The sequence below is a fragment of the Urocitellus parryii genome, chromosome 5 (assembly GCF_045843805.1).
Source record: "Urocitellus parryii isolate mUroPar1 chromosome 5, mUroPar1.hap1, whole genome shotgun sequence".
NCBI lineage: Eukaryota > Metazoa > Chordata > Mammalia > Rodentia > Sciuridae > Urocitellus > Urocitellus parryii.
The window spans coordinates 4133751-4160542 of NC_135535.1; the positions used below are offsets into that span (position 1 = coordinate 4133751).

A 26792-nucleotide genomic window follows, 5' to 3' on the forward strand; every position below is an offset into this window, starting at 1 on the left:
TTATTCACTTATTCATCTAAATAAACAAAACCAACTTACCTAGCTCTTAAAAAAAATCCCCCATGACACAACCCTAGCAGTATTAGTCATGTGAAATCCACAGATTATCGTGAGCAGAGGTACCATCCCAGTGAAATCCAAGGTCTCTGCCAGGCACCCAGATGAGCCTGGGCCACCTCCATGCAGAGTGCTTCCCTCCACAAGAGCCTTAATGAGAGTGGCTGGTGCTGTCAACAGCAAGAACAAGATGTGCCATTTCTTAGGAGTCATCTCTGTGAGGAGTAATTCACACAGTGGGTTTGTTTCTTATCACCCCTGTGCTGAGGGTGTGAGGGGCTGGCGTGGGAGAACCTGCACAGCACCTGGAGCGGGTGGGATGGGGCAAATCCACCACACTCAAATAATCCCAGACGATCTGCAGGAGCCACTTTTTGCACTTAGGAATTTGTTTGGAGGCAGTAAAACGCTCCCCAAATCTTGGAACATGAATTATTCCTTTCTCCCTGCCTGCGGACAAAGTCTGGATTTACTAAATTCCAAATGGCCAGGTTCCTGCAGCCCATAGCTTTGAGACTTGCCTTGCTCTGTGTTGCACCCCCACATTCTGATGGCTGGCAGCAAAACTGCTACCCTCCTGCAGCCCTGAGCCAACTCAAGCACTTCCTCTTGACTCTGCTCAGAAGAGGTGCGTGAGGGGGAGCCACCTGGTCCTGGTGACTGGGGACACCTGTCACGCTGCTCTCCTAAACAGCTTCCATCAAACTCCTGGCAGGGATTTTAATCATTTACAAAACAGAAAGTTTCCCAGCTGAGCTTTGATGTTGTAAAAACAGGATCACTGGCAACAACGATGGTTAAGCATAACTGACTGGTAAATGAGCAGCACCAACTGAAGGCATGAGGTGGTTCAAAACAGAAAGCCTAATAAAATGCAACATAGGCCAGAGCGTCTGTAGTCGCCAGCACCTGTAGGTGGTGCCCACATTCTTTGTGCTTGGACATGGAGATACTCAGCAGGAGGAGGCAGGGCTACTGGGCCTGTGACCTCAGCAGCTCACAGCTGACAGCTCCATGCACCTCAGGACGCTAGTTGCCTGCTCCCTCCAGAGTGGCTCAGTTTATGGAGTTCTGAATCAATTCTCTACTGCTCAGAGCTCATGCAGCTCCTCTGCACCCCGTCAGGCAAGGGGCGGAGGCCAGAAACCATACCCCAGCTTAGATCCACCCACAGAGGGGGACAGGAATATCAACAGAAGTGTCACTGGGAAAAGATGCAGGATGAGAAAGAGCAAGGCCCGAAGAAACACTGCCCAACCAACCTGGACTCGCCAGACATGGAGCTGAGGACTGTGACAGTCTCCAAGTCTGAAGGCTACCTGCGGGGAGAGAAGGGAACTGCACTGCAGGATTCAAGGAAACCCAAAAAATGCTGCTGGGAAGGCCTCGGAAACAACGGCTGGCAAAACTCTGAAACGGAATTTCTAAAATATTACAATTTTCCCCAAATCTGTCAGCAGCCTGAAGAGCAGCAAAGGGACCTGGAAAATGGGAGGGCGGTGAAGGCTGTGAAGTGCCCCATGTGCCTGACCCCAGCGTCCCTCGGAGATGTCCAGGTGCTAAAGTGGACGAAGTCTAGGGACGTGGAGGCAGGCAGGGTCCAAGCACACCATGTGGCAGACGGTCAGGAGGTGGACAGGAACAGGAATACAAACCAGCTGGGAAAGCGCCACAGGCACACGGCGGGGCAGAGAGGGGCAGGGAAGGAGGAGGTGAGGAGCAAGGGCCTTGGTCCTCTGCCTGGCACTCGAGGTCTTCCTTCAGCCACGGCACCTGAGCCCCCCAAACACATATCCTTCCTCAGGTTCCTCCTTCCCTCCTTAACAGGTTAGGACCACCCCCAGAACCAGGATCTCTAGCAGGAATCACCCCCTTCCTGCCTCCATAGCTCCCCCGACCCCTAGCCACCAGGGTGCAGGAGGGGCAGGGATGGCTGCAGGCAGGGCCATCTCCAGGTTCCCTCTGGATTAGAATGAACAGCCACAACCCTCCAGGAAGAAGGAGTTGTTGCTCTCGGCATTGCTGCTTGTAGTCGGAGCCTGCAAGGTGCTTCTAGAGTATTCTGTGCATTCAGATCCCCTGAGGATCTTGTGATTCAGAATGACTGGTGTGGGGTGTAAGATTCTGCATTCCAGAGAAGCTCCCAGGTGAGGCTTTGGGGGCTGGTCCAGGTCCACATCAGCAGAGCACCTATCACAAGGCCAGAAACAGACTCAGGGAAGCTATGCACTCCTCCTTACTCTGGACTGGGAGCCACAACACAGAGGGCAGGTGCTGCAACTGGGTAAGGACGCACCATGAGCCAGCGGGTGCCACACAGGGCCACAGCATAAGAAGGGCGCTCTGAGATGGGTGACTGGGCCAGAGAAGCAGACAGGAGGCAGAACTGGAGGCTGAGTGGTCTCAAGAAGGACCACAGGGGCAGCCCCAAGGCCTTGGTGACCTCTCTGTTCCTGCTCCAAAGTCTCATGTTCTCACTGTAACCTGAACACTCTCCACTCTCTGCCCAGACTGTCCTGACCCAGCTAGAGAGCAACAAAGAGGAGCCCCGAGCAGAGCTGGAGCAAAGCAGGGACCTCTCCAGGCAAGGCGCTCTCCAGGCAGGCTCAAAAAGGTCAAGGACACACACCTGACTAAGGTGGAGCTGTGGATATTAAGCCAAGAACCACAAAAGCTGAAAGGGTTCTACTTACAATTGCTTCTGACTGAAATAATCTGCTTTATCTGTTATCTACCAAAGATAAGGAAGAAATGGGCACCCCTTCCCTCTAGCAGGGGGAGGGGGCCACTAAATACCACTGAGGGCCTGCTGTGGGTCAGGCTTCTTTCAAGTGATGCTGATATGGAGAAAAGCAGCCTGAGGTACCTGCCCTCAAGGAAGAAATCCCTGTCTGGGGAGAGAGGCTAAGGGAAACAGTAACACCCTCAGAAATGCCACCTGTGTCTGCTTCCCAAGAGTAGCACAGGGGACTGAGGGATTCATTTACTTTTTACCTGTGACTTCAAGCTTGTCACTTTTCCTGTAGCTATTATGAGTAAAATATTATCTTTTTAAGATTCTGCTCAGCTCATTTAAACCACAAAGTGAAGTAAAAGGATGTGTCTCAATAGGAAATTCTTTAAAAATCACGAAAACCAAGAGCCAGGAAAAAAAGGTTTACCAGGTCCACTCTCCTGCTTCAGGCAGAACCACAGCTGCCCTGCCCCGACACCAGCAGACTCCAACCCACAGAGTGTAGTGTCAAATGGACTGCACTGAAGCCGGCCTCCTCTCTTTCAGCTGACATTTTAGAACACCTCTTTCACCAAGGCCTAATTTATTTTCAGCTTTAATTAAAGGTATTTAGTCAAGCAACAGATTTGTTATTCCCTGAGATGCATCTTAAAACAGATTTGTACGTGATCAGTAATAATGGAGAGGCAGAGCAGGCACACGAATGATAAGACCCAGGAACTAAGTCTTGCACCAAACCACCAGGTGCCCCAGTCTCCAGATCCAGACAGCTCGAAATGGGAAAAGATATGAGTATTTCCCACCACAGTGGATTTTGCTACGTCACATTTTTTTTAGACCCTTTTGAAGGAGTCTGCATATTGTAGGCGACAGTCTACATTACAATCTATCAGTTGTCACTTCTGCACCCCATCTTCCCATGAAGGGTAAGCAATGCAGAACAAGCAAATGTCCTGCTGCACACGGTCTTGGGAAAGTCCCTGTAAAGTAACAAGCACATGTAAGAACATCCGTCGGCTCAGCCCTGAAAGTGGACAGAGCGCTCATCTCAGGCTAGGAGCCACACTGGGACCACGCAGAGGGTGACTGGCAAAGAGACCTGGAGCCAAAGAGCCGGGTGCCAGACTGTGAATTTCCAAGTCTCCAAGGTGAAAACACCCAAAGTGGAGGTGGCCCACAGAAGCAGGGCAACAGGGAAAGTCAGTACCTTCCCACAACAGCACAGGAGGAGTTCCCAGGCCCACCACGGAGACCTCTGCACTGCTCTCTCCAGTCCCCTCTGCCAGCCCCTTCCTTTTGGTCCTGTCACATCTCTCCTCCCAGTGGAGACCTCAGCTGGCTCCCAGGTGAGCTCACGCTATGACAGGAAGCAGCCCACACAGAGTCCAAACGGCTTAACATAAAGGCAGGTGTTCCCTGTTCCTGCCATTTCACAGCCACACAGACCTGGGCACAAGGCTAGACTCTCCCCATCTGCACACTGGGAAAACAGCAGCATCTTCAAGGCAGATGCTAAAGGCACAGTCACCTGACGCCTTTGCCCAGAGTCTGGATCAGAAGCCCTGGTGTCACAAGCCCCAGCTCTGGCTACCACATGATTTAGCCCCCATCTCCTATAAAAATGAGCTGCTTGTGAATAAGGACTGCATCCAACTCAGCCTGGAAACCACAGAGCTCACCAGAGGCCTGGCACAGTGTGCCTTCAGGGAACGTGTGCTGACCCACCAGGCAGAATGCTGTTGAGCAGTTCCTGTGGCTCCATGGACCCCACACAGAGAGTACCAGGCTAATGAGGGCACACTCACAGGTGTACCTACCTGCAGGAAGCCTACTAAGCGCAGGATGAAGGTCAGGAAAGACTGTGGCCTTCAGGTCCCTGAACCCTGACACAAGCCAGGACCAACAGACCTGGCCTCCTGCTCCCAGGGAAGCCTCAGCAAAGGAATGTGAGCACCCACCTGGGAGAATCAGCATTCCACCTCCATGTGGGAGAAAAATGCAACTCAAGGTCTCTGCTGCTCATCCCTCACTTAGGGGCCATCAAGCACCTGGCTTTACTAGCACACAAAAGCCAGCCTCCACAGCGACCTTCTGAGGGTGAGGGACTTGAGTGTCAGTCAAAGAAGCATGCATCTGTCAAATCAGACAGAGGGGTGGGGAGGGGGCAGGAAGGAGGGGGAGACAGGGAGAAGCAGAGAGCCAGGGACCAGATGGAGCCACAGACACTGCCAGCTGCTCCACACTCCTTGCTCACACACACCACCCAGGTGTGTGTGACTCCTCCCTGGAAGTGAGGAACAGGGTTGTGAACAGCTGGGTGAGACAGGCCTGGCCTCTGAGGGCATTATTCTCTGGGGAAGCCACACCCTGTGCCTCATTCCTCTGCTGGGTCAGATGGCTCTGCGATCTCTCCCTGTTAGCTGTGAGCTCTAGGGCCGAGGACCTTCCCTCACCCTTGCTTCTCTCTTGGCACACAGTATGCTCTTAATAAATATCTATTTCCCTGACAATATGTTTTTAAGGTAACTTTCAAAGACTTAAGACCATGCCGCCTTTACTAAGAACACTACTGCTAAGTGAGAATGTCTGCACTACATTAAATCTTGGAAACGCTGAAGATTTACGTCTCTTCTTTTTGGATGTGCATAAAGCCTACTGCCATGATTTATACGTCCATAAAAGCCATACATTTACAGGCAGGATAGACAGGAAGCCTGGAATGCCTCACAGCGCTCAAATTCCTGCCATCCAGACTACGGATGCCTCAGGCTTCTGACAATGAGCTGTCACACAGAGCTGTAATCAGGACCTTGCCCTGAAGAGAAAGCATTACACACTGCTCTATCCATTCACATTCAGATTACAGCTCCTGGCACTCTGGCTTGAGTGTGTGCATGCACACCTGGCCAGCAAGTTCACAGGAGCATAAAGATGCCGTCAGAGCACGAACCTGTCCTGGCCAAGAGCTCCCAACTTGTGTACTGGCACAGTAGCACTTTGACAGCAGTCTCCAAATGAAGTGTGATGTTCCTCAGGAATTTCAGTTTTTAACAGATCAATAATGAACCTGATAGAAATTCTGAGTCTAAAATAATGGTGTATTTTGTTCCAAGTGTGTCACTAAAGTGGCTAGTCCCATTCTGAACGTGGTTTTCCTGAGTCTTGACAGAACAGCCTGCAAGCCTTCTACAGAGGTGGGGCAGTGGCCCATGCACACACTGCTGGCCTGTGTGTGCCATGCTTTGCACATGCAGTCCAGGCAGCTCTCCCAGCAGCCCTGCATGGGGATGTGGACCGATCTCACAGGTGAGGGAGGCTAGCGCGTGGGGAGGGGAGGGGAGTGGCACAGGACCTCAGGAGCTGATTCAGGGAACTAGCAGGGACAGCACAGGTGTCCCCTGACCACACTCAGGGCTTCCCACACCACCACTGCAGGGACACATCTCTGCTATAGGAAGTGTGCGGCATCGGCTTAACTCGGAATCTGCACATCTCATCACAGAGGCAGAACTCTGTTTTCTTCCTCTTTACAAATTCCAATAACATTAATAAACAGTGCACCCAGTAAAGGCAAAAAAATGCCAATTTAACCAATGTACGCTAGATGGGCAAGACTGGTGAAAGGGAACCAGAGCCCATTTTTCCCTAATGTGCAAGGTAAAATTACATATGTAAAATCACTAATACAGAATAACTCTTACAAGAGAATGAAACATAATTGAACTAAAAAAAATCAATTATAATTTTAATAAAATAACCAGAATTTTAGAACACTTTGACTTACAAGGCCCATGTAGAGAAAATTCTTGTGTGTGAAAATTTTTTATCCTATCCATATTTACTAACACTATACTAACATCCTTCTAAAATTGCTAGAAATTATTTTTCAAAATTAAAAACAAATGAATCTTTAAAAGAAGACCAAAAGGACTGATTTCTTTCTCTCCAAAGTGATGGAGAATGAGCTCCCACCTGCCTTCTGGAGCAAATTCTCCAGAATTCCAGCCAGGGTGGCCAGCTCAGAGCCCAGTCCTGCAGCTCCGAGGAGGGTGCTGCACTGCTCATCTGAGTTTTTAAAATCAGCTGATACTCCAGCTCTGAGCTGTTGTTTTGCTTTGTTTAGGGCTGGGGAAGGCAAAGGGTGCAGCTAAAGGTTTCCAAGGTTGACATTCCAGCAGGCAAGGGACACACTCTCCCTCTCCCTCCCCCACCCCCTCCCCTAGGCCTACCCACAGGATTTTTCCTGTCAACACCTCCACCACCACAGCCCTGCTCAGACTTCCCCAACCTTCCTCCTCCACAGGCTGGCCCCTGGCTGGCTGTCCCTTGCTGCAGGTGCAGATAGATCATGGCCACTCCTCACCCCAAATGGAGAAGCCAGTCTCTAGAGGACACATGCACCTGTGTCTCCTATCCCAGTTCTGTTCCTCACAGGGTCCCCTCACTTGTCTTCCAGGCCCAGACAGTGTGGCACTCAAGGGTGAACTCAGCTCCAGCCCCTCCCACTCCCCACCTCTGCATTGCTAGCGACTTCATTAAAAAGTTTCCTCTTGGATTTTTCCAGTGAGTAAATTCAACATGGTCACTAACACGTACCAAGAAAATAATGATGAATCATTCCCAGAAATTAGTCTCACGTTCAACCAATTATTCAAATGGCCAAGAGTAACATGAGCTAAGTGCCGCCTGTGAAGGGATTTGTAATGTAAGACATGCAATAACACAAATACCACACAGCTCCCCTTGGAAAAGACAGCTGCACTTACAAGTGTGAGCACACGCACACGGGCACGCACACACACACACTCACACTCACACTCACACTCACAGGAGTAAATGACACAAAGCCTCCTGCAGTTTTCAGCAGAGGGGCCTGAAATGCTGTCTAAAAGCCTCCTCAGAAAATTTCAGCCAAACAAAAATGAAATAACCAGGCATACTGGCACTACTCGGAGGCCAGGAGGCCAAAGCAGGATGATCACAAGTTCAAGGTCAGCCTGGGCAACTTAGCAAGACCCTGTCAAAAAGAAAGAGAAAATAGACTAGAAATAAACTCTCACATATATGAAAAGAATGACAGGGTTAACACTTTTCCCTCCAAGTTGTGCGTCGTCTTAACACACATCTCAAAAGGAGACCGAAGCTCAGAAGTAGAACTGCCCTCAGGATGAACCTGCAGCAAAGATGCAGGGTGGTGGAGTAAGGCGGCCACTCCTGTCCTATGTGGACGGCAGCTGTGTGCGATTTTACCAGTGCTGTGCAGGCCCACTGCGAGCACAGAGACCGCTGTGAGAGCTCCGCGGGCAGCAAGGGCGCCTTGAAGGCTCCTTCCCGGTGCCCTGGCACCAAGAATTCCTGAGCACCAGGATGCTGGCATGCAAGACAAAGCCAGTCAGTCCTGGGCACAGAGGGAGGGTGGTGAGGGTCTGGCGGCTCACAGGGGAAAGGGGAACTGGAACGGACCCCAGCCTCTACACTCTCGGTGCCCCTTCATGGTGCTGCCTGTCAAGAGTGCAGGCCTGCTCGAAGGGCCGTAGGAGAGCAGCACTAATCACTGCTTGTGGTCAGCAACATCCAAGGGGCACCTGGGCACCCTGGACTAGAGGGGTCCTGGGCTTTGCAGTGAGTGGGATACCACCAAACATCACTGTAAACCCCACTCAAGGCCACATGGCGCTCGCAGAGGGTAGGTGCTGGCCTGTCACTACTACCAACAATGTAATCCTTACAGCCCACAATGAGCCCAGGAGCTTTCTCCATTTCACAGATGAAGTGAGACTTGGAAGTCAAGCAAAGGGTCACTCAGCGAGTAAAAAAAAGCCCCAGAACTTAAACTGGTTCTTCTCTCCCACACCACAATCTCCCTGCACTCTGTTGGAGGCAGGAATGGGAGGGTGCTGGGAGCTGGCAGTCCAGGGCAAGTCGCCGCCGCTGGGACTGCTCTCACTGCTTGGCCTGTAGGACTTGCTTTCATGCTCAGCCCTTTCAGCTCAGGGAACTTGGCTGTCATCCTGCCACTGGGTGGCATGTGCATCCTTCTTAAAGGACAGAAATGAAAAGCCAAGTGGGAGACGGGAGAGGAGGAGACAGGCAGGGAGTTGGTGCGGCAATAAGACCCCGGTGGAGACTGTGCCCCCTCAGGCCACCACTGTACAAGGAATTCTCCCAGGAAAAGGCCCTGGCTCGTCCAGGAGGCTCAGGGAACCAGGGTGGCCATTACCACAGGAAGGTAATGGGCCCAAATACACACCACCAGTATGGTGCTAGATGTCCTGGTCGAAATTAGATTGGCGAGAGCTGGGGACGCGCCAGGCCCCAGGAGATGCAAGCAGAAGCCGAGTGTACTTGTCCTCAGTCCCCTACACAGAAAGTACCCCCATGGCAGAGCAGGAAAGAGAAAGCAGCACTGAGGGAGGAGAAGAGGAGGGAGGAGAAGAGGAGGGAAGAGAAAGGAGGAAGGAGCAGACAAATCAAACTCTCCAGGAGAAAGGAAGTCTCAAAGTCAGGCAACAAACATGCCCAGGCAACGCAAGGAAGGGATGAGAGGGTCCCAAGGCAACCTGGGAGAGGCTCAAAAACAGCTGAGACAAGGCATCTCCTAAGGCCAGACTGCCTGAGACTTGGGGGCTGGCAGCCCCTCGCTCACCCTGCACAGCTTGACCATGAGGCCTTCCGGAAGCTCCAGGGAGCACTTTCTACCAGGCGCTAGGCAGCTGTGCTGCCCGCCCCCCCTTTCCCAAGTGCTCATTCCCAGCGTCTAGAACTCTGGCTGGTACACAGTGTATTTCAATCACACACTTACAGTTCAACAAGTTCCGTTCAGAATTAAAAGCTCTAACCCAGCGTCCTGGCTTCCAATTGCAGGGGACAATGCTCCTGCCTTTACCCCACTGCAGCTTGGCGGCACACTGGGACTCCACTCAGGCCCGCAGCTTGAGCCTCAACGCCACTCATGTTCCATTACAGTATGACAGGCATGAATCTGAACTCTGCAAAAACAAGATAAGCAACAGGCTTTGGGGGTAGGGGCAGACAATGACCTCAAGTGCTCACAAAGAAAGTCTGTAACAGGAAAGTCCCTCTGATCCTATTCATTTTCAGTTGCTGCAAGGGGGAAGATCAAAACTACTTAAGATGTATGACAGTTCCATCTTGTTTTTTTTTTTAAGAAATGGAGAAAGCACTATTCTCAAACATTTGAAATAAGAGCACTGCTCTTTTTTTTAACCAAAGAAATGAAGCCTAGGAAGATATAAAGACATTTCACAATGTCAAAAATATTTCAGGTTTCATTGGCTGGAGATTTGTAATAAAAACCTTAAATGCTCATACACCGAAAGTCCATATGCTAAAATCAGAACACCCAACAATACAGGGTTAATGCAAATTATATTCCTTTGTAGAAAAATAAAAGAATGTCCGACATATTGAAAAAAAAAAAAACACCTGTGTTTGTCTGCCTGTCCCCACTCCTTATATACAACAAACTGATGTGTGTACAAGTGTCCCCAGATTCCCTCCCATTCCAGACAGCAATAATTTCAGTTAGCAAAATTTTCCATATGATATAATTCATTTTGGGGGGTCAGGGTACTGGTGATTGAACCCAGGGGTCCTTGACCACTGAGGCATATCCCCAGCCCTATTTTTGTACTTTATTTGGAGACAGGGTCTCACTGAGTTGCTTATTAGCACCTCACTTTTGCTTAGAATTCACGATCCTCCTGTCTTAGCCTCCCAGGCCACTGGGGTTAGGTGTGCGCCACTGCACCCGGCTGAATTAAAGTTTTATTTCTTAAAAATCTTTCAATAAAAAGTATAGTTGAAACTGTAACTGCTAAAGCCTAGACTCTTGGCCCAGGAGGGGTCACGGTACTCTGCAGACTGGATGTGGGACCAGGGCAGAGTCACCTCAGTTGTCAAGGCACTGTGCCTTCCTGCCCAGCACAGCGGCAGCAGGCACTCTCTACACACGTCGTCCTCCTCTCCTAACCAGCACTTTATTGTAACTACTAAGTCATTCATGTTCACTGTAAAGATCACAAACACATGTAAAAAAAGAAAACAACCCTGTGTCCTCTCTGCCAGACACACCTGCTATCAGTGCTGTTTCTGTGGGTGATTTTGCCTTGCGCCAACTCAGATATAAACACAAAATGCAGAGGCTCATTAGGCCTGCCTTGACCCCACTGCAGCTTGGTGGCACACTGGGTCTACTGCTGTGACCTGCCACTTACCGGGCACCACGAACTCCTAACAGTGCAGCAAAGGCTCTGGAAATACGATCTTTCCTTGGATGCCTACCACACTACCACAACTTACTAAAGCATCTCCTACAGATGAGAATGAAGACTGCTGCTGATTATATCAACAATGCTGAGGTCAGCACAACTGTCGATATGGTGACCCTGAGCCCTTGCCACACACTCACTTTAGTTCACCTCACAGTGTCCTGGTGCCACACTACGCCCTTCCATTTATGGCTGAGGAAGCCGAGTCATGCAAACGCTGAATAACCTGCTCAAGGTCACTCGGATCATTTGGCAGAACCCAGGGCCAGCCTAGGTGCAGGGTCCCAATGGGTTTATGTCAAATCTATGATAACCTGCTTGTTTCTAAATCCACAAAATATCCTGGCTTATTGGGAAAATCAGTGCGATATTGTTCTAGTTTTCCATGGTTCATCTTGAAGCATTTTATTCTTCAATCAACCCCAAACTGTTTCTGGCTTTGTTGAAGGTAAGCTGAGTTATTCCCAGTGTTTCCTCAGCTGTCCACGCCCCACCTTCCAGGTAGGCTTGCCCCTCTCTGGGGCTGGTCATCCTTGCCGTGGTGACTTTTTAGAATGTCTCAGCATTCATTCCCTAAGCATATATTCTCTTCATTTCCAGTGTATATTCCCTATCTATGTCTGTGTAGTTTTGTGACTATTTTATCCTTAAAATATATTTTATTTTAAGACAATTTCCCAATTATTTTCATCTTGTTGTCGAGATTCCCAGCAGGACTTTGGCCTTGTGAATGGGCACAAGCTGGCCCCTTCGCCTGCCATGCCTCCACCTGGTGGGGGGGGGTGTCACACCAACCAGGGCGGCTGCTCCCCACCCCGCCCTGCGGAGTCCTCCTTTCTGCTGCTGAACACAAGACAGATCAGATCTGTTTCAAATCACCTGGGCTTCCAGCCTTCATGGCCGCTGGGCCACCACAGCAATGCCTTGCTCTCTGTGCCTGTAGCACAGGGAACCCTGAAAACAGCAGACCCCAAGGAGAACCTCGGGGAACAAGAGAGCAGCTGAGCAAAAAGTGCAGTCAATCCTTGGTGTGCTGGTAACAGTAAGGTGCCACTGAGAACATGTCTCAGGCATCTCCTTTCCCAGAAAATGTGAAAGCAGGGGAGCAGGGTGGGGAAAGTAGGGGTCCTGGAGCTGAATACCACCTGCTATCACACCAAGCAACCTGATTCATGGAGCCAATCACCATCTGTCCACTGCGCTAGTGCAATCAGTGGACTCTTCCTTGCAAACAGTGCTATTCCTTTCCCCAAAGAGAAACTGGAGTGTTCTTGTAACAGTAAGACAAAGGGGAGGGATTTCTATAGTCAAATGGTAGAATATTATCTATGTCTTTAAAAAAAAAATTACAGCTGCAACAAACCAACACGCGCACCCTCTGGATAGGAATTTTAATTTCACTTACTTTAAGGGGAACTGTACATGCTTAGGAACGAATGGCGACAGCTTGATTTATGAATTGTGACATATTTCTTGAGCTGGCATTACATTACAAAGAGGTGGAGTCCCAGGCAAGCCAGATCGTGCCTCTGCGTGCAGTCTTCAAGTTGGAGAGTGGGACTGGGAGACCTGCTTTGGCAGAAGAGGCGCAGGGCCACTGAAGCCAGGCTCAGCCCTGCGGTTTCCAAGTCCCTCGATAGTCTCCCAATGACCTAGAACAGAGTTTGGAATCTCCACAGGCAATATTTCAAAAATATTTAAAAAATATTTACTAGATATTCACAAAACTCTTTTGTGAATATCTAGTAAATATTTTTGGTTGAACTGACCAGAGAAAAGTCATTCTCATCCTAAAGAAAATTCTATTATTTGCTTTCACCTTAGTTCCTCCAAAAGCCCATCTATTAGAAAAGTAACTGACACAGAACAGAGAGGAGGATGACTCAATCTTGGTAAATACCATGAAATGCTATCACAGGTTCCTATTTTAATGCATGCAACTGAGAGAACTGAAATGAACCAGATCTACCTGCCTCAGGCTGCTCAGGAGGGGCGGGGAGGCAGGAGACTGCAGCTCCTCTACTACATGCTTCACACACGTTGACTACACTCCATCCTGTCAACCCCACAAGGAAGGCACAACTGTCTCCTGTCCCCATTTCATCCACAAAGAAGCTGAGGCTGCCCCAATTCACACAGTTAACAGACGGTCAACTAAGAAACTAGTCTGGATCTGTGAGCTCTGAAGTGCTGCCTCTGTCCTCTGTGCTGTCCCGGGCCCCTGCCCCTTAGAGTTGAAAGGCTATGAGCATCCTGCAGAGTTATGGATCCAGACATTCCAAGCCAAACAATGACAGAGCAATTGATGGCAGAAGGATCCTCTGCCTGCCTCGAACCCCAGGAGACAGCAGAGTCAGGGCACAGAGGCCCCCAGGAGGAGGACAGCATGTATCTGGGAAGACTTTGGTTCACTAAAGATGAACCACTAAAGGAGACACCAGGAAAAGGTGGTGGTGGGAGGCGTAGGAAGGGACTGAGCTGCTAAAGTAAAATTGACTGATAATTAAATCAAATGTTTCATATGCCACTGTTTTGGTGGCGGTCAGTTATGTACATGTATTAGACTGAAGACTCATAAAAACAACAGCCCATGTATACTGAAATGAATTAATAACCCGTATATGCTTCCGTACACACTTCCACACAGAAACCGAGTACAGGCAGAGGCCGAGCGAGGAGCACCAGGGTCCACAGCACAGAGAGGAGGAGAAAGTATTCCTGCATTGGCCTGAGAGGTCCTCAAGGAGAAAGCACCCTGGGACCTGGAGTTCTAAAGGCCAACTTAAGGTCACTCAAGGAAGAGTGGAGGCAAAGAAGTCCACTGAGTGCTAACGGAGATGGAGAACACAGACACGAGCCCTGTCCACAGAGGGTCAAGGGCCATGCTGGCCTGGCCCATTTTACAGATGCTCAAAAGAGAACCCCCACCATGGACTAGTCAAACATGTATTTCTTTACAGAACAACCATTCCACCAATCGTCATCCAGCACTGGCACAAAGAACAGGCACCAAGAACAAGGAGCTGAACGAAGCCACAGGAAACAGCCCATCTCCTTCAGCCTCATGACTGAACGTGCCTGAGACAAGGAAGGAGAGGGCCGACAGCTGGCCTGTTCTTGGCTCCTGTGGTCACCAGGGAAGCTGAAAGGCACTAACCTCAGGTCATCAGTGGATAATGTGTAAACCGCTCTGCAACTTCAGAACTGACAGCAACGAGGCACATGTAGTGGACAGTCAACAATATAAAAATCGACTGTTGTTCAAGAAAAACTTACTGAATGCTTTCCATGCACTATGTTCAATTTAAACAAGCTTAACGAAAAATGTATCATGGAGACTTTGATTTCTGTGAATGAAAGCCCATGACTGCTGAGCTGGAGGCGAGCAGGGTCCTGCTCACTTGCCGACTCCTCCACACAGTCCTGACCTATTCTTGAAGGAAGTAATGCTGCTGCAAAAGCTGTGCACAGTTGGGTTTTTTCTTTGAATAAAGCATTCAATCAAAAAGAAGTCGGGTCATCGGTGAAGAACAGAAGAAAGGGGAAGGCAAAGAGTGAGCCACACACTGTCACTCCAGGAAGAGCCCAGGAGTCTCTGCTCCCAGCCACAGCATTATCACCCACATGCCTCCTTTAACAGAAGCCAGAAAATCTCCACTCAGGGTTCAAGGGTTTAAAGCAGACTGGTCATTGCAGCTGCAGCAAAGAAACACTAAGCAAGCTGAAGACAAGAGACAAGATATGAGGAGCAGTCAGGAGGGACTTCTCCCTTCCTGCTGGGACCTGGGGAAGGAGGGCTCTAAGTTCAGAAAACACCACAACCCATCACACGTGCAGAAGGCACAGCCCGAGCCTCATGGGAAGGCTATGGGTAGCAGGAATCCTAAGGCCAAGCACCCCAACTCTGATACCTTGCTCAAGGGTACAAATCCCAAAAGAAGAGGTTCTCCCAGCCTATGAACAGCCCTGCTCAGGGGACCGGCCAGCCAGAGGGCAGTGTCTCCTGGCGGCTCTTCTCGGACAGGCCTCTGAAAGTGGACCTTAGTTGGCGCTCATGGTGTGCACATACACATGCGCCTGCTCTCTCTCTACTAACATGGCTGCCGAATGAAGATGAATGAATGCAGCCCGGCGTTCCCACTCAAGAGCAGCGGGCTGGGCTCCCTCAGCCTCTCAGGGCCTTGATTTCCTCACTTAGAAAACGATGAAGACAAAATCTTTTCAGTCTTCTTCAGAGGCCCCACAGGCTGCAGTGACTTGGAAAGATGAAAAGGACTCCATAACGGGAAGGGCCACAGGAAAGAAGAGGTGCCATCCAGCAGGTGGACTCCACACTGTCGCAGAGAATGAGGAGATACAGACGAGCAGAGACTCGAAAGGCTTCTGCTCAAACTCCAGAGGAAACAAAAATTCTAGAAAAGCTTGTGTCATGCACAGTTTTGAGATCCTGGGTCAAGGAGGCAAGGTCCCAAGGTATTCCAAGAATGGAACCTTCCAGGAGAAGAAGCCCTGTCTATCAAGGGAATGCGCATATTTGACAAAGGAATGATGGGAGACAGCCGAGAGGACCACCAGAGTGTAGGGTTAAAGCTAGAGAGGACTCAAGAGACATGGCTAGCAGCACCTTTGTTGTGAAGCCCTCCAGGAGGTCTATTTCAAACCTTCTCCTTGCAACTCTCTGAAAGCTCTCAAATGAGAGGCACCAGGATGTAGGAGAGGGAACACAGGCCTGGGAACGCACCAGCAGGATGGCCTTCCGTGAAAGGTGGTTGGCAGAACCTGCTGTTCAAGACCAAGGCAAAGATTAAAGCTGGTGACACCTGCAGCTCACTGGGTACAATGTGGGGACACAGCAGACACTAAACAAATAAATCATGGCTAGTGCCTTTGTTCTTCTGGGTGAAGGATGAACCCAAGCTAGGTGAGGTGGCACAAAAGTCCCACGTTGTATCTTCAGTCTCAGTGCACACACAGGCAAACATCCTCCCAGGCTCCAACTGGGAAAGAGTGGAACAATCCACCCAGGCAATGCTGTGAGAACAAGCAGTCCAAGGATAAGGACCTGCTTTTCCCAGAAACCATGACTGCAGCCACCCGAGTGCTCCTGAACTCCACCCCTGGAGGCAACAACGAGCAGGGAAAAGGTTTACAATGCCGACTGGAATCAGGATTCAGCTACAAGAACAGAGAAGCTCCAACACATCCCAAATACAATTTTAGTGCTGCCTCTGAATCTTTGGAAAAAGAATAACACCCCTGAGGTAATGCTTTCAGGTTCCGGCCTCTGTTGGCACAGGGAAGGAATGGGGAGAAACAGAGGCCTTCTAATATTCAGAGTTGACTCCCTCCTCCCCTCTGCAGTGTTTGCTCAGAAACCAGCAAAGCAATGAGCCACCACACAAGTAAGAGCACCCTGTGGACTTCCCATGGGCCCCAGGACCTCCACAGCAGCTTGGGCGCACTCTGTATTTACTTACGGTGCAACCTGATCCCCACTTCAGGGAGTTATTTCATAAGGCTTTTAAGGGTTACTCTATTTTGTTCCTATAAGAGGCCAATCCAAATTAGCAACAAAAGGGTAGTTAAACACAAGAAAAAACACTTCTTTTGTGCTCCTTAAGAAAGGCAGTCTTGGTCATTAAAAAGGTAAAATGTCTTATTCTATCAACTTTTTTTAAAAATAAAAATCAGTCCAGTGATTTTCCAAGGGCAGATTAGTAGTCTTACACTCATGCCTGCTTGGAGATGAGAAGGGTGCCAAAGGATGCAGACAGCTAACAAAAGGACATGTTTCCTGCTGTGATGTTATCTCAAAGGAATTCTTTTTTTTTTTAATTTATTTTTTAGTTATAGGTGGACACAATATCTTTATTTCATTTTTATGTGGTGCTGAGGTTTGAAGGTAGTACTTACATGTGCTAAGCGAGTGCTCTACCACTGAACCACAACCCCAGCCCTCAAAGAATCCTTAACAGTACCAACCACTACGTAACAGATTACTCCAAAATATAGTATCTTTTTAAATCTTCATTCTTTTTTTAATCTTTACTCCAAAACATGGTATCTTTTTAAATGTTTGTTTTATTTTTAATATTTATTCCCCTTTGTTTTTCAGACTGGATGACCCTACTAACACATTTATATTAACTCTTTCCTCTGACATTTCTATCTAGAGGCTAAGCATTCAATAATTTCTTACTAACTCCACATACTGTATTTTTTCAACTCTATATTTTCCATTTGGTTCTTTTTTATTTTTTTTAACACTTTCTATTCCTTACCAAGATATCCTATCTTTTCATTCATGTGATATCTGATGCAAATTCCTCTACGTCCTTGAACATGACTACAAATGCTGTTTTAAAATCCTTATCAACTCACAGAAAGCTTCCACCAATTATCTGTTCTTTTGAGAATAGGACACATTTTCCTGTATGTCAAGTAATTTTGGTTTGTATCCTAGACATTATGCTATGGAAATTCTGGATTCAGTTATATTCCTCTAAAGAGCATGACTGATATTTTGGTTTTGGTAGGCAATTATCTTAGCTGGAAACAAACTGGCACGATTATTTTGTCCTTAGCTTAGCTTCTTGGAGCCTGCTCCACACGTGTAATTCAGGAATCAGCAAGGATATAAGTAACTGATACATAGACTGTGGGGCTCACTCTCTCCTTTACAGGCTCCTCCCCTCAATTTCCAATAGCTGTGTTTGCACACACACTCTTCTTTGGTTTTTCAAGCTGAAAGACTACCAAAGCTTCCACTGCCCTGCATAGCACACACTGTACCATTTCCTTTTTCAAAGTGTCAATTTCACTCCAGAATCTGCCTGTTTTGTAAAATCTGAGTGTCTTCAGATAGCTGTCTTCTGTCCAGAGTTTATAACTATTAAGTCCAATAGGAGCTCTCTAGTCCATTCACTTAAAGAGAACCTCGGACTCCCACCCCATTTTTCACTTTTTCTCACAATGCTGTGGGTCACGAATTCAGAAAAGGCTTTGCCAAATCTGTGTGGCATCGGCTGGGCACATAAGGAAACAAGGCAGGATCTGTTCCCAACAGAGTTCTCACACACAGAGTTGGTGCCCTGATGCTCCTTGACAGGTGTCTTTATTACATCTCATACTCCAGGGTCTCTCCATGGGGACTCACCAAGTCCCGTCATGGTGATCTCAGGGAACAAGCACTACTTGCATGGTGATTGGCTGCTACAAAGTTAGAAACAGGATCTGCCAGACCAATTAAGAGCTACGCCCAAAATGGTACAGAATGGCTCCTACCATGGTATACTGTTCAAAGCAGTCACAGGAGCTGAACAGATTCAAAGGGATGGAGAGATAGGTGCCAACCCTTGGTGGGGGAGTGACAAAGTCACACTGCAGAAAAATATGTAAAATAACATGTTTCTGCAGTCTTCTTGGAAAATATAATCTGCCACACATTTAATGAACCAAAACAAAAGTCACTCAAAAGTAGAACTTCAAGAGACTCCAACAAACACTAGTTCAATGTGAAACATGCAACCCAACCATTCTGCAACTCATCACTCTCTCCCGTGACTGAAATAATGGCCTCTACACTGTTCAGAAAGAGCTTTCTAAAAGCATTCTATTGATTTTCCAAAGACTTAAGACTTAAAATTATATGTTCACCTCAAAACACACAGAAGAAAAGCTTCTGGTAACATCATTGATAAATGTAAAACACAGACGAAATTAAAGGGACCTTTGTTTTGGTTTTTTTCTTACAATAAATATCAAAATAACTAGAGTTTCTTTAATGCATAGTTTGTGCTAGAAACTGTCGAGGCCTATCAAACACATTTTCATTGACTGGGAGACATAACAGTGTTCAGATGCCCAGGCTGTGAACAAACATCAGTAATGTACAGGAAAAGAAACTAGCTCCAACTCAGGACAAAAATAACACGAAATTAGAAAAAAAACACAATCCTAATATTAACAAATATGATCTATTGGGTTTATTTATGGGAATAATATATGTTTGTTTTCACTGATGTTACATATATAATTTATGTATCTCTTCTCAATCTATTTTCTAACCACCTCAATTTTTCACTCCAAAACCATAATGTAGTAGTCTAAACTCTAAATAAAGCAAAGCATGAATGACACATACTAATAAATCATCTTACCTTGTCTTGGTTATCTTTATTCTTGTAACACAGATTTCCAATCAAGCGAATAAGATGAGACTTAAACCCCTCGGCCATATTTGAGATGTCACCTTCTGCTTTTATGCAACCAGAGGTACTGAAGATGTTTGTGGTATCCTTTCCAGCTACATGAATTAGTCGTAAAAGATCTAGAATGAAAAAGATAAACAAACTTTATTTTACACAAGAAAATATTTTTTAGTATTGGTACTAGCTTTCCATAAATAAATCTAATTTATTTTAATGCATTAAAACAAAATAAAGATAGAGTACTAAAAGCTTTCTTTAAATAATGATTAAATGGCTCTTCTGCTTTTGCATTCTATTTTTTTGACTCTAGTTTTAGGGAGATAAGACATAAATATTTACCTTGATTTGGACTTTCTACTTTACCTACAAAGAAAAGTTGGCTAAAAATTTCCCAATATCTTCCTTACCAAAATAAATAAATATCATACACACACACACACACACACACACACACACACACACACACACACCTTTCTCTCTGTAAGAATTCATCTGATAATGAGTCAGCTAAGTTAAAATCACAGCCCGTGTCTGTAACAAACCACACCACAGAACCAAGAGAGCTTTCCACTTCTCGATGGTCAAATAATCCAAGACAGACCTGCTTTAGCCACAGTCAGAAAAATAACATTGTTATACTCTATGGATACCTCTCCAGAGCCTAGGAAAACAGATGATCTTCTAAGACCTGTGAGTTCGTGTTTCCACATTATTTCACTTAACCCTCTTGCCAAACCTAGTAATGGCAGACATCAGGTTCCCAGTTTTATAATGGAGAAATCACACAGAGAAGTTAGTAACTTGGCAGAGTGGGATGGCAACCCACACTTGTCCTGGCTCCACAAGGATTCTAGGTTGGCGGTGTCTTATTTTGATTATCACTAAAAGCACTGCACTCAAAATAGCACCCCAGGAGGGGATTCTAGCACCTCCTGCAGCTGACTGCTAGGCATCTGAGCCTCTGATATACAAAGTCACTTTCCTTAGTCAATGGGCCTCCAGCATAAGCGTGGCCTCTTTAATGGAAGAAAGCAGGGAACAGAGATGACCAACACCAAAGCTCGGCTAACCACAAGGAGCAGGTTCCATTTGAATTATTTTCCAAATAGCTTTTTAGTAAAGATAGTAATACTTCAAATAATGGCTTCCTGCTTAAAACTGCTTTCCTGTAAGAACAGAATATATAATACACATAAAGTACTTTTCTATGCATTCAGTAAATAAAATTGTGAAAAATTTCCTGCCAAGTTTCATAAAGTTAAAGTAATATAAAAAATTAAATCATCTTCATGGTCACAAGCCTCCCCTCTTCCCTTCCCCATCATCTTGGTCACGTGCCTCCTGGTGACATACCCATTGCCAGCACCCGCACCGCAGTCTCACTGTGCCCATCTTCCTGAGCAGGTGTTCCAAGGTCAACAGGAGGGAAGTGGTGAAACTTGATGTGGCTTCAGGTCCACCAGCCTCTGAAGCCTGAGCTAGTACCACAACACATGACTCCCCTCAAGAAGAAATACCCAAAACCCTCAAAGTGCATCAGAAAACTGAAAATTAAGAACCTGTGTTTGGATTTACATTGCAGCATGACGAGTCAAAGATTTCTTAACTAAAACACCATGTGTGTACTTCACTCACCGACCACACGTTCCAGCAGGCCAGGAAAGCCCTGCAGATAGCCCAGCAGCTCGGTGTTGGCCGTCATTTCACACAGCACATCCAGAAGCCTAATGGTGGCCAGAGCCTCCTGCAAAGTACGTGAGAAGCTAAATGATTTCATTTTATAGATCACTAGGAGAGAATGGAATACAACGTTAAAATATGAAAGTAACATGTAACACTGGGTTTAGTAACGTAATTACTGAAAGGAGAAACTGAACCATGCAAAACAAAATAGAAGTATTAAATATGTCCTCAAATAATCATCTCCCTAACAGCAGACATCTGCCAGGGAGAATGCAAGATTATGTGTCATTATGTGTCTTCTTGGAGCAAAGAGTCAGAAAAGTTCTTATTCAAGCAAAAATACCTTCCAACAGCGGGATAAATGTTCAAAATTACTAGCTACGCGTACATAACATTTATGCAAATACTTTCTTTTTAAAGCGTTCCCAGTATTCAAGTTCTACTTTAAAGATGCAAATATCCCATGAAATACATTAATTTCTTGTCCACAGGAATCCTGTAAAGTGTTGTGGTTGACAAACTCTGGCTTCAAGATCTCTGTATTATTTCTGGGTAAATAAAAACTTATATGCAGTATCTTGCTGGGTTGGAAAAGATAATATTATTTGAACATGTGAATTCACATAACTACTAAACGATCTACATCAAACAGACTGCATGACAAGGAGCTATCACATACCAGCTTCATGGCATTAGGTGGTCTACATGGAATTCAAAGAAGCAGAACTTTATGGAACTTTTAAGCCCCACTGTTAAAGCATTCGACAAAATGTGGTAGAGACTATAAGCTTAGGTCATAAAGATAACATTCTTCAAAAGAAAGATAAATTACTTTGTTAATACCAAACATGTACTTATTATTCTCTAATTAGGACATTTAAAGGTAATATCTTAATCTAGAAATCATAAAATAAATAGCAAGAAATAGCACATTTCTAATGCCTTGGATCTTTAACCTTACTTCATAGCTTTACTTGCTAATTACAGAGTTGAGGGGGGATCTACATTAGAACTCTGAAACTGTACTTTGAACATGGAGACTTGAGCTAATGCATGAATGTCTCAGGGCTCTGGCACCCTCTTTCCCATTTCTCCTGGAGAAATGGCTGGCTAATCGGGGTGAGGCAGAGCTCGTGCAGACACCATGTGGCGAGGAAGCTGAGAGAGACCCCAGAGTCATCAGTAAGTGAAAAACATCAGGAAGAATCACAACTCAACATAAGCCAGGCAGTTTTAAAGTCATGATGCCACAAAGATAATTAATTAAACCAGCTCACTGGTCACCTTAGGGTGAGGGCACAGAACTGACCAATTACTCTGAAGACTGAATCAAGGGGCAATCAAGCATTTCCTTGCCTTAACTAAACCATACTGTCTGGAGCCTAACAGTTGGCTAGGGAAAATTATTCTTTATAAAATATGCCTGCTAATAAGTGACAAATGACTGTGACAGTCAAAATGCCAAGGCTTCACATCTCAACAGTTGGGAGATTGAAGTAATCATCAAGGCCCACCAACACCTCAGATACAGAAGGCCAAGCATTCTGCGCCTCTGCTGAAAGTGGGCACCACAGCAACGAAACACAATTGCAAAACAGTAACCCATATCCATACACACCTCAAGAACTAACCCTCCTCCAAAAGCAGAACCCACCAGAGATGCACACACCAACATCGGAACCGTAGGCAACACCCCAGGAAAAGATGCCGGCACCTTAGCTGCAGCTAGCACACAAGAGAGGAGAGGAGGAAAGGAAAGCCTAGGTATTCAAGGAAGGTGGAGACCTAAACCATTGTAGGCATGGCCATTATCTGCATCCATATTTGAAAAATGAACTCGAAAAAAGTTTATCAGACAATGGAGAAAATCTGTACACTATTTATCTGGTATTAAAATTTTCCTGTTAAACTTTATAGGTACATTAATTATGATGCACTTGTGTCTGATGACTCCTCATCTTTTTTTAGGGGTATAAGTCTGTGGATGAAACGAGAGTGAACTGTGGGACTGGAGTAGTTCAGGGGGAGCCCTGCCCAGCAGGCCTGAGGTCCTGGCTCAACCCTGCACCACACACACACACACACACACACACACACACACACACACACACAGAATGAACCAGAAAAAAAGGAAAAGAATGAATGAGGACACTGGAGCTGGGGATGGCTGACTGAGCTTCACTACACTTTCTTCTCTTAGTCTATTTGGAATTTTCCATGATTAAAAGACAGAAATAAAGAGACAATGAGAGGGGTTGAAAGACATGCACTGGAAGTGTCTTTCCAGTCCCTAAATTCTATGATATTAACCAAAATAAACCCAAAAGAAAATTAATTTATCCCCACCTTAAACATGCCCAATTTTCATCATTAAAGTCCTTTTATTAATAATGTGTTCCTAATGAGCATCTGGAAATTAAAAATAACAGCCAGGAAAATCACTCTTAAAAAACTAAGGGGAACGAGTAAAATGTCCTTCCAGATATTTAAAAGTACCCTAAAACTATATTAATTAAATCAGGTACTGAGAGACATACGCAAACAAAAGGAGCAACATTCCAAAACATTTTGAAAGGGCAAAAGAAAAAAAGACTCGTCTCCTGGTCCAACTCATCTCTCTAAGTAAGTGATATAAGAATAAAAATGATGCCAATATTTTTGCCCAAAGATATGCAAATTAGTTGTATCAGGACAGAATGTAATTAATCATTGCCTTCTGCAAAGGCCAGTTCTGCATGTATTCATTAAATACATTTTACGTGCATGTAACAAACATACATGGACATATGTTCATTTAAACGTTCCTTTGCTACATACAAACATGTAGTTCTTTACATTTCCTTTCTCCAGTTAACATCGTACTGGCTCCTTCTATAAAAGCTAAACATCTAGAAATGGATCCAAACGTATGCAGCAGCTTACTACATCAGAAAGTACTAAAAGCAGTGAAAACAACATGATCTGACTCGGTAACAGGTCAGCATTTGAGAAGCAAGGGGTATGTACTGCTCAGCAGAGGAAAAGTTCATGCTCAAGGACACCCCACTTACATGCACAGAAAACAGGCATGCAGAGGTGGGAGACTTCCAAGTCCACATGCCAGCAATACAGAAATACTCAAACCCACCCCGACGCATACCAGGGACTTTATAAAATCTTCCTCAAAGGACATAAATAATTCATTTGAATCCACACATCACTTCTTATCTAAAAATAATTTCTATATTAATCAAAAGTGAGGTCTAGGAACTAAAAGAAATGGGGTTTACAGGTATATATGTCCACGTTGTAAGTGGAGAAGTTTACTAAATTTCTAAATTTGACAAAAAAATTCAGGTCATTAAGGATAACATTGATAAGCCTAACTACATTAAGAACAAACAAAAAAATTCTAAAAGCTAAATACACTACAAATAAATTCAAACAAAATTAACTGTCAATGTCAAAGATAACTTAATATGCAAAATAAATGAACATACTGGCCCTGAAAAACAGTAGAGAAATGTAATTAGTTAGATTTGCAAAGGGTTGTTGTTATGGTTTAGATGTGAGGTGTCCCTCCAAAAGCTCATCTGGGAGAAATTCAAGAAGATTCAGAGGAGAAATGATTAGGTTGTGAGCAGATGAGCCCAATCAGTGAATTAATCCCCTGATAGGGATTAACTGAGTGGTTAAATCAAATGGTGGGTGTGGCTGGAGGACCTGGGCATTGGGGGTGTGGCTTTTGAGTGCATATTTGTATCTGGCAAGTGAAGACTTCTCTGCTTTCTGATCATCATGTGAGCTGGTTCCCTCTGTCACAATCTTCCACCAGATGTTCCGCCTCCCTTGAGCTCTGAGGAATGGACTCCACTGTCTATAGATTGAGACCTCTGAAACCATGAGCCCTTGAGTGAACTTTTCCTCCTCTACAATTGTTCAGGTCAAGTCCTTTATTCATAGCAGTGAGAAAGCTGACTAAGACCATTGTGACCCACAGTCTTGCACTGCAGTGTTCTTTCATTTAGAACTGTCTCTAAAATGTAACTCTCTGACCTGTTAATCAATTTCTAGGTATTGATAATCCCAGATTTACTTGTCCAAAATTGCAAAGAAATGCCTAGAAGGATACTTACTGTAGCATTATTTTAAAAAGTTTCTTTTAAAAACCAAACATGGAGGGCTGGGGTTGTGGCTCAGCAGTAGAGTGCTCATCCAGCACATGCAAGGACCTGGGTTCGATCCTCAGTACCACATAAAAATAAATAAAATAAAGGCATTGTGTCCAACTACAATTATGGAAAAAAAAAAAAAACCCTGGAAACAACTGAAGTATCTATAAGAAACAAATGAAAAAATCATGGTGCATCTAAATAGTGAGATGCTATTCAAATATTAACAAATGCATTAGTGTTAAGATGGAAAGATATATAGGTTTTATCACAAGTAAGTTACAAACCAAGTTAAAGAACATCATATGCAATAATGTGAAAAAGGAAATAAAAAGCATGTAGTTGTGTGTATATACAACAAATATCTTTAGGGAAAAAAACAGAAATACATGCAAATAGCTCTGTAGAAAACAGGGGCTAGGCAAAAGGAAGGAAACTTCTTAACTTTGCTCTAGCTTAAATAATTTTTCACAACAGAGAAAATATTATTTGCATAATGCAATAATTTAAGCCCTTATCAAAATGGAATAAAACAACACTATTTTTACTTATTCCATGAATATACATTAAATGCCAACTGTGTAAAATGATTTAATATGGAGATGCAAGAGCCAAGAATGAAAACCCTACAAACTAAGAATAATTCTCACCACATACAGATGTAAGGAAATATGAAGTTAAAAGAAATGTTTTTTGAGCATTCAGAGGAAAGGCAAGGCTCATGAGCAATAAATAAGATGTGGGAAACTAAATCTCGGATCTTATAGATTAAGCATTCTGGAGCTGACAAGACGTATCCAACCTGGAAATAAGAGTGGGCGCATTGACATGAGAACCCAAGATGAATTCTATAAAAGAACACGTGCACAAAACTTCGGGTTCTATGGCCAGGTATATAAGTTAAAAAACAAACACAATTAATATGACCCTTCTCACTCTCACTTTCCAGCCACTGAATTATGAGAACTTTATTGACTACCTCATCTGCAAGAGTGCCACCAATGGGTGAGCGTGGGCTTTGCTGAGAGGGGAGAGAAGTGAGCCCTGGATGTAGCTCTCACTGACTTTTGGGCACAGATGCCTCCGCCACAGGTGACTTCCAGCCAACCATGGACACCTAGCTCAAATCCTCGGTGTGTGGTACCCAACTCAGAAGCTGGTGCAGGCCAGGCCAACTACACTGGGAACTATTTTAAACACACACATGGGGTCTTCTTAAGAACTACTGTGGCATTTACTTTATTTATTTACTTTTGCACCTATCTTGAAATACAGCGAGTGTGCATTAATCTGCACGAGTCATGAGTGTGCAGATTGATGCACTTCTTATCTCAGCTTTTCCTACTCCATTAACATATAATTCCTCCCACCTTAGAGAAACAACTATTTAAGGGGAAAACATAAATTTTCCTTAAAAAAAAAAAAAAAACCCACTAAGTAACTCCGTACTACACTACTGAAATGCTTTCCACACAAGTCCTGGGAATGGACCAAAGCTGTGACTTAACAAGTGCAGTGTTATGTCTTCCTGTCTCCTAGAGAAATTTTTAAAACTTTCTGAAGCACAGCTCACGGCTCCTCCTGCTGGAAACAGGGAAATCTATCCCCAGAAAGCAAATGCAAAGAGTGAGAAAGGACCTCCCTCTTCTCTACCACAGAAAAGGTC

At 45.5% G+C, this 26792-nt stretch overlaps 1 protein-coding gene across 1 annotated transcript in view; it reads right to left on the reverse strand.

Annotated features, from left to right (window-relative positions):
- Atxn10 (ataxin 10) overlaps positions 1–26792 on the reverse strand; it is a 144113-nt gene that overhangs the window by 53059 nt on the left and 64262 nt on the right. Inside the window, exons 8-9 of the mRNA XM_026394290.2 lie at positions 20928–21036; positions 19242–19411 (exon numbers count right to left, since the gene is read on the reverse strand). Coding sequence (XP_026250075.2) covers positions 19242–19411; positions 20928–21036 — 279 coding nt within the window. The remainder of the gene's footprint in view (positions 1–19241; positions 19412–20927; positions 21037–26792) is intronic.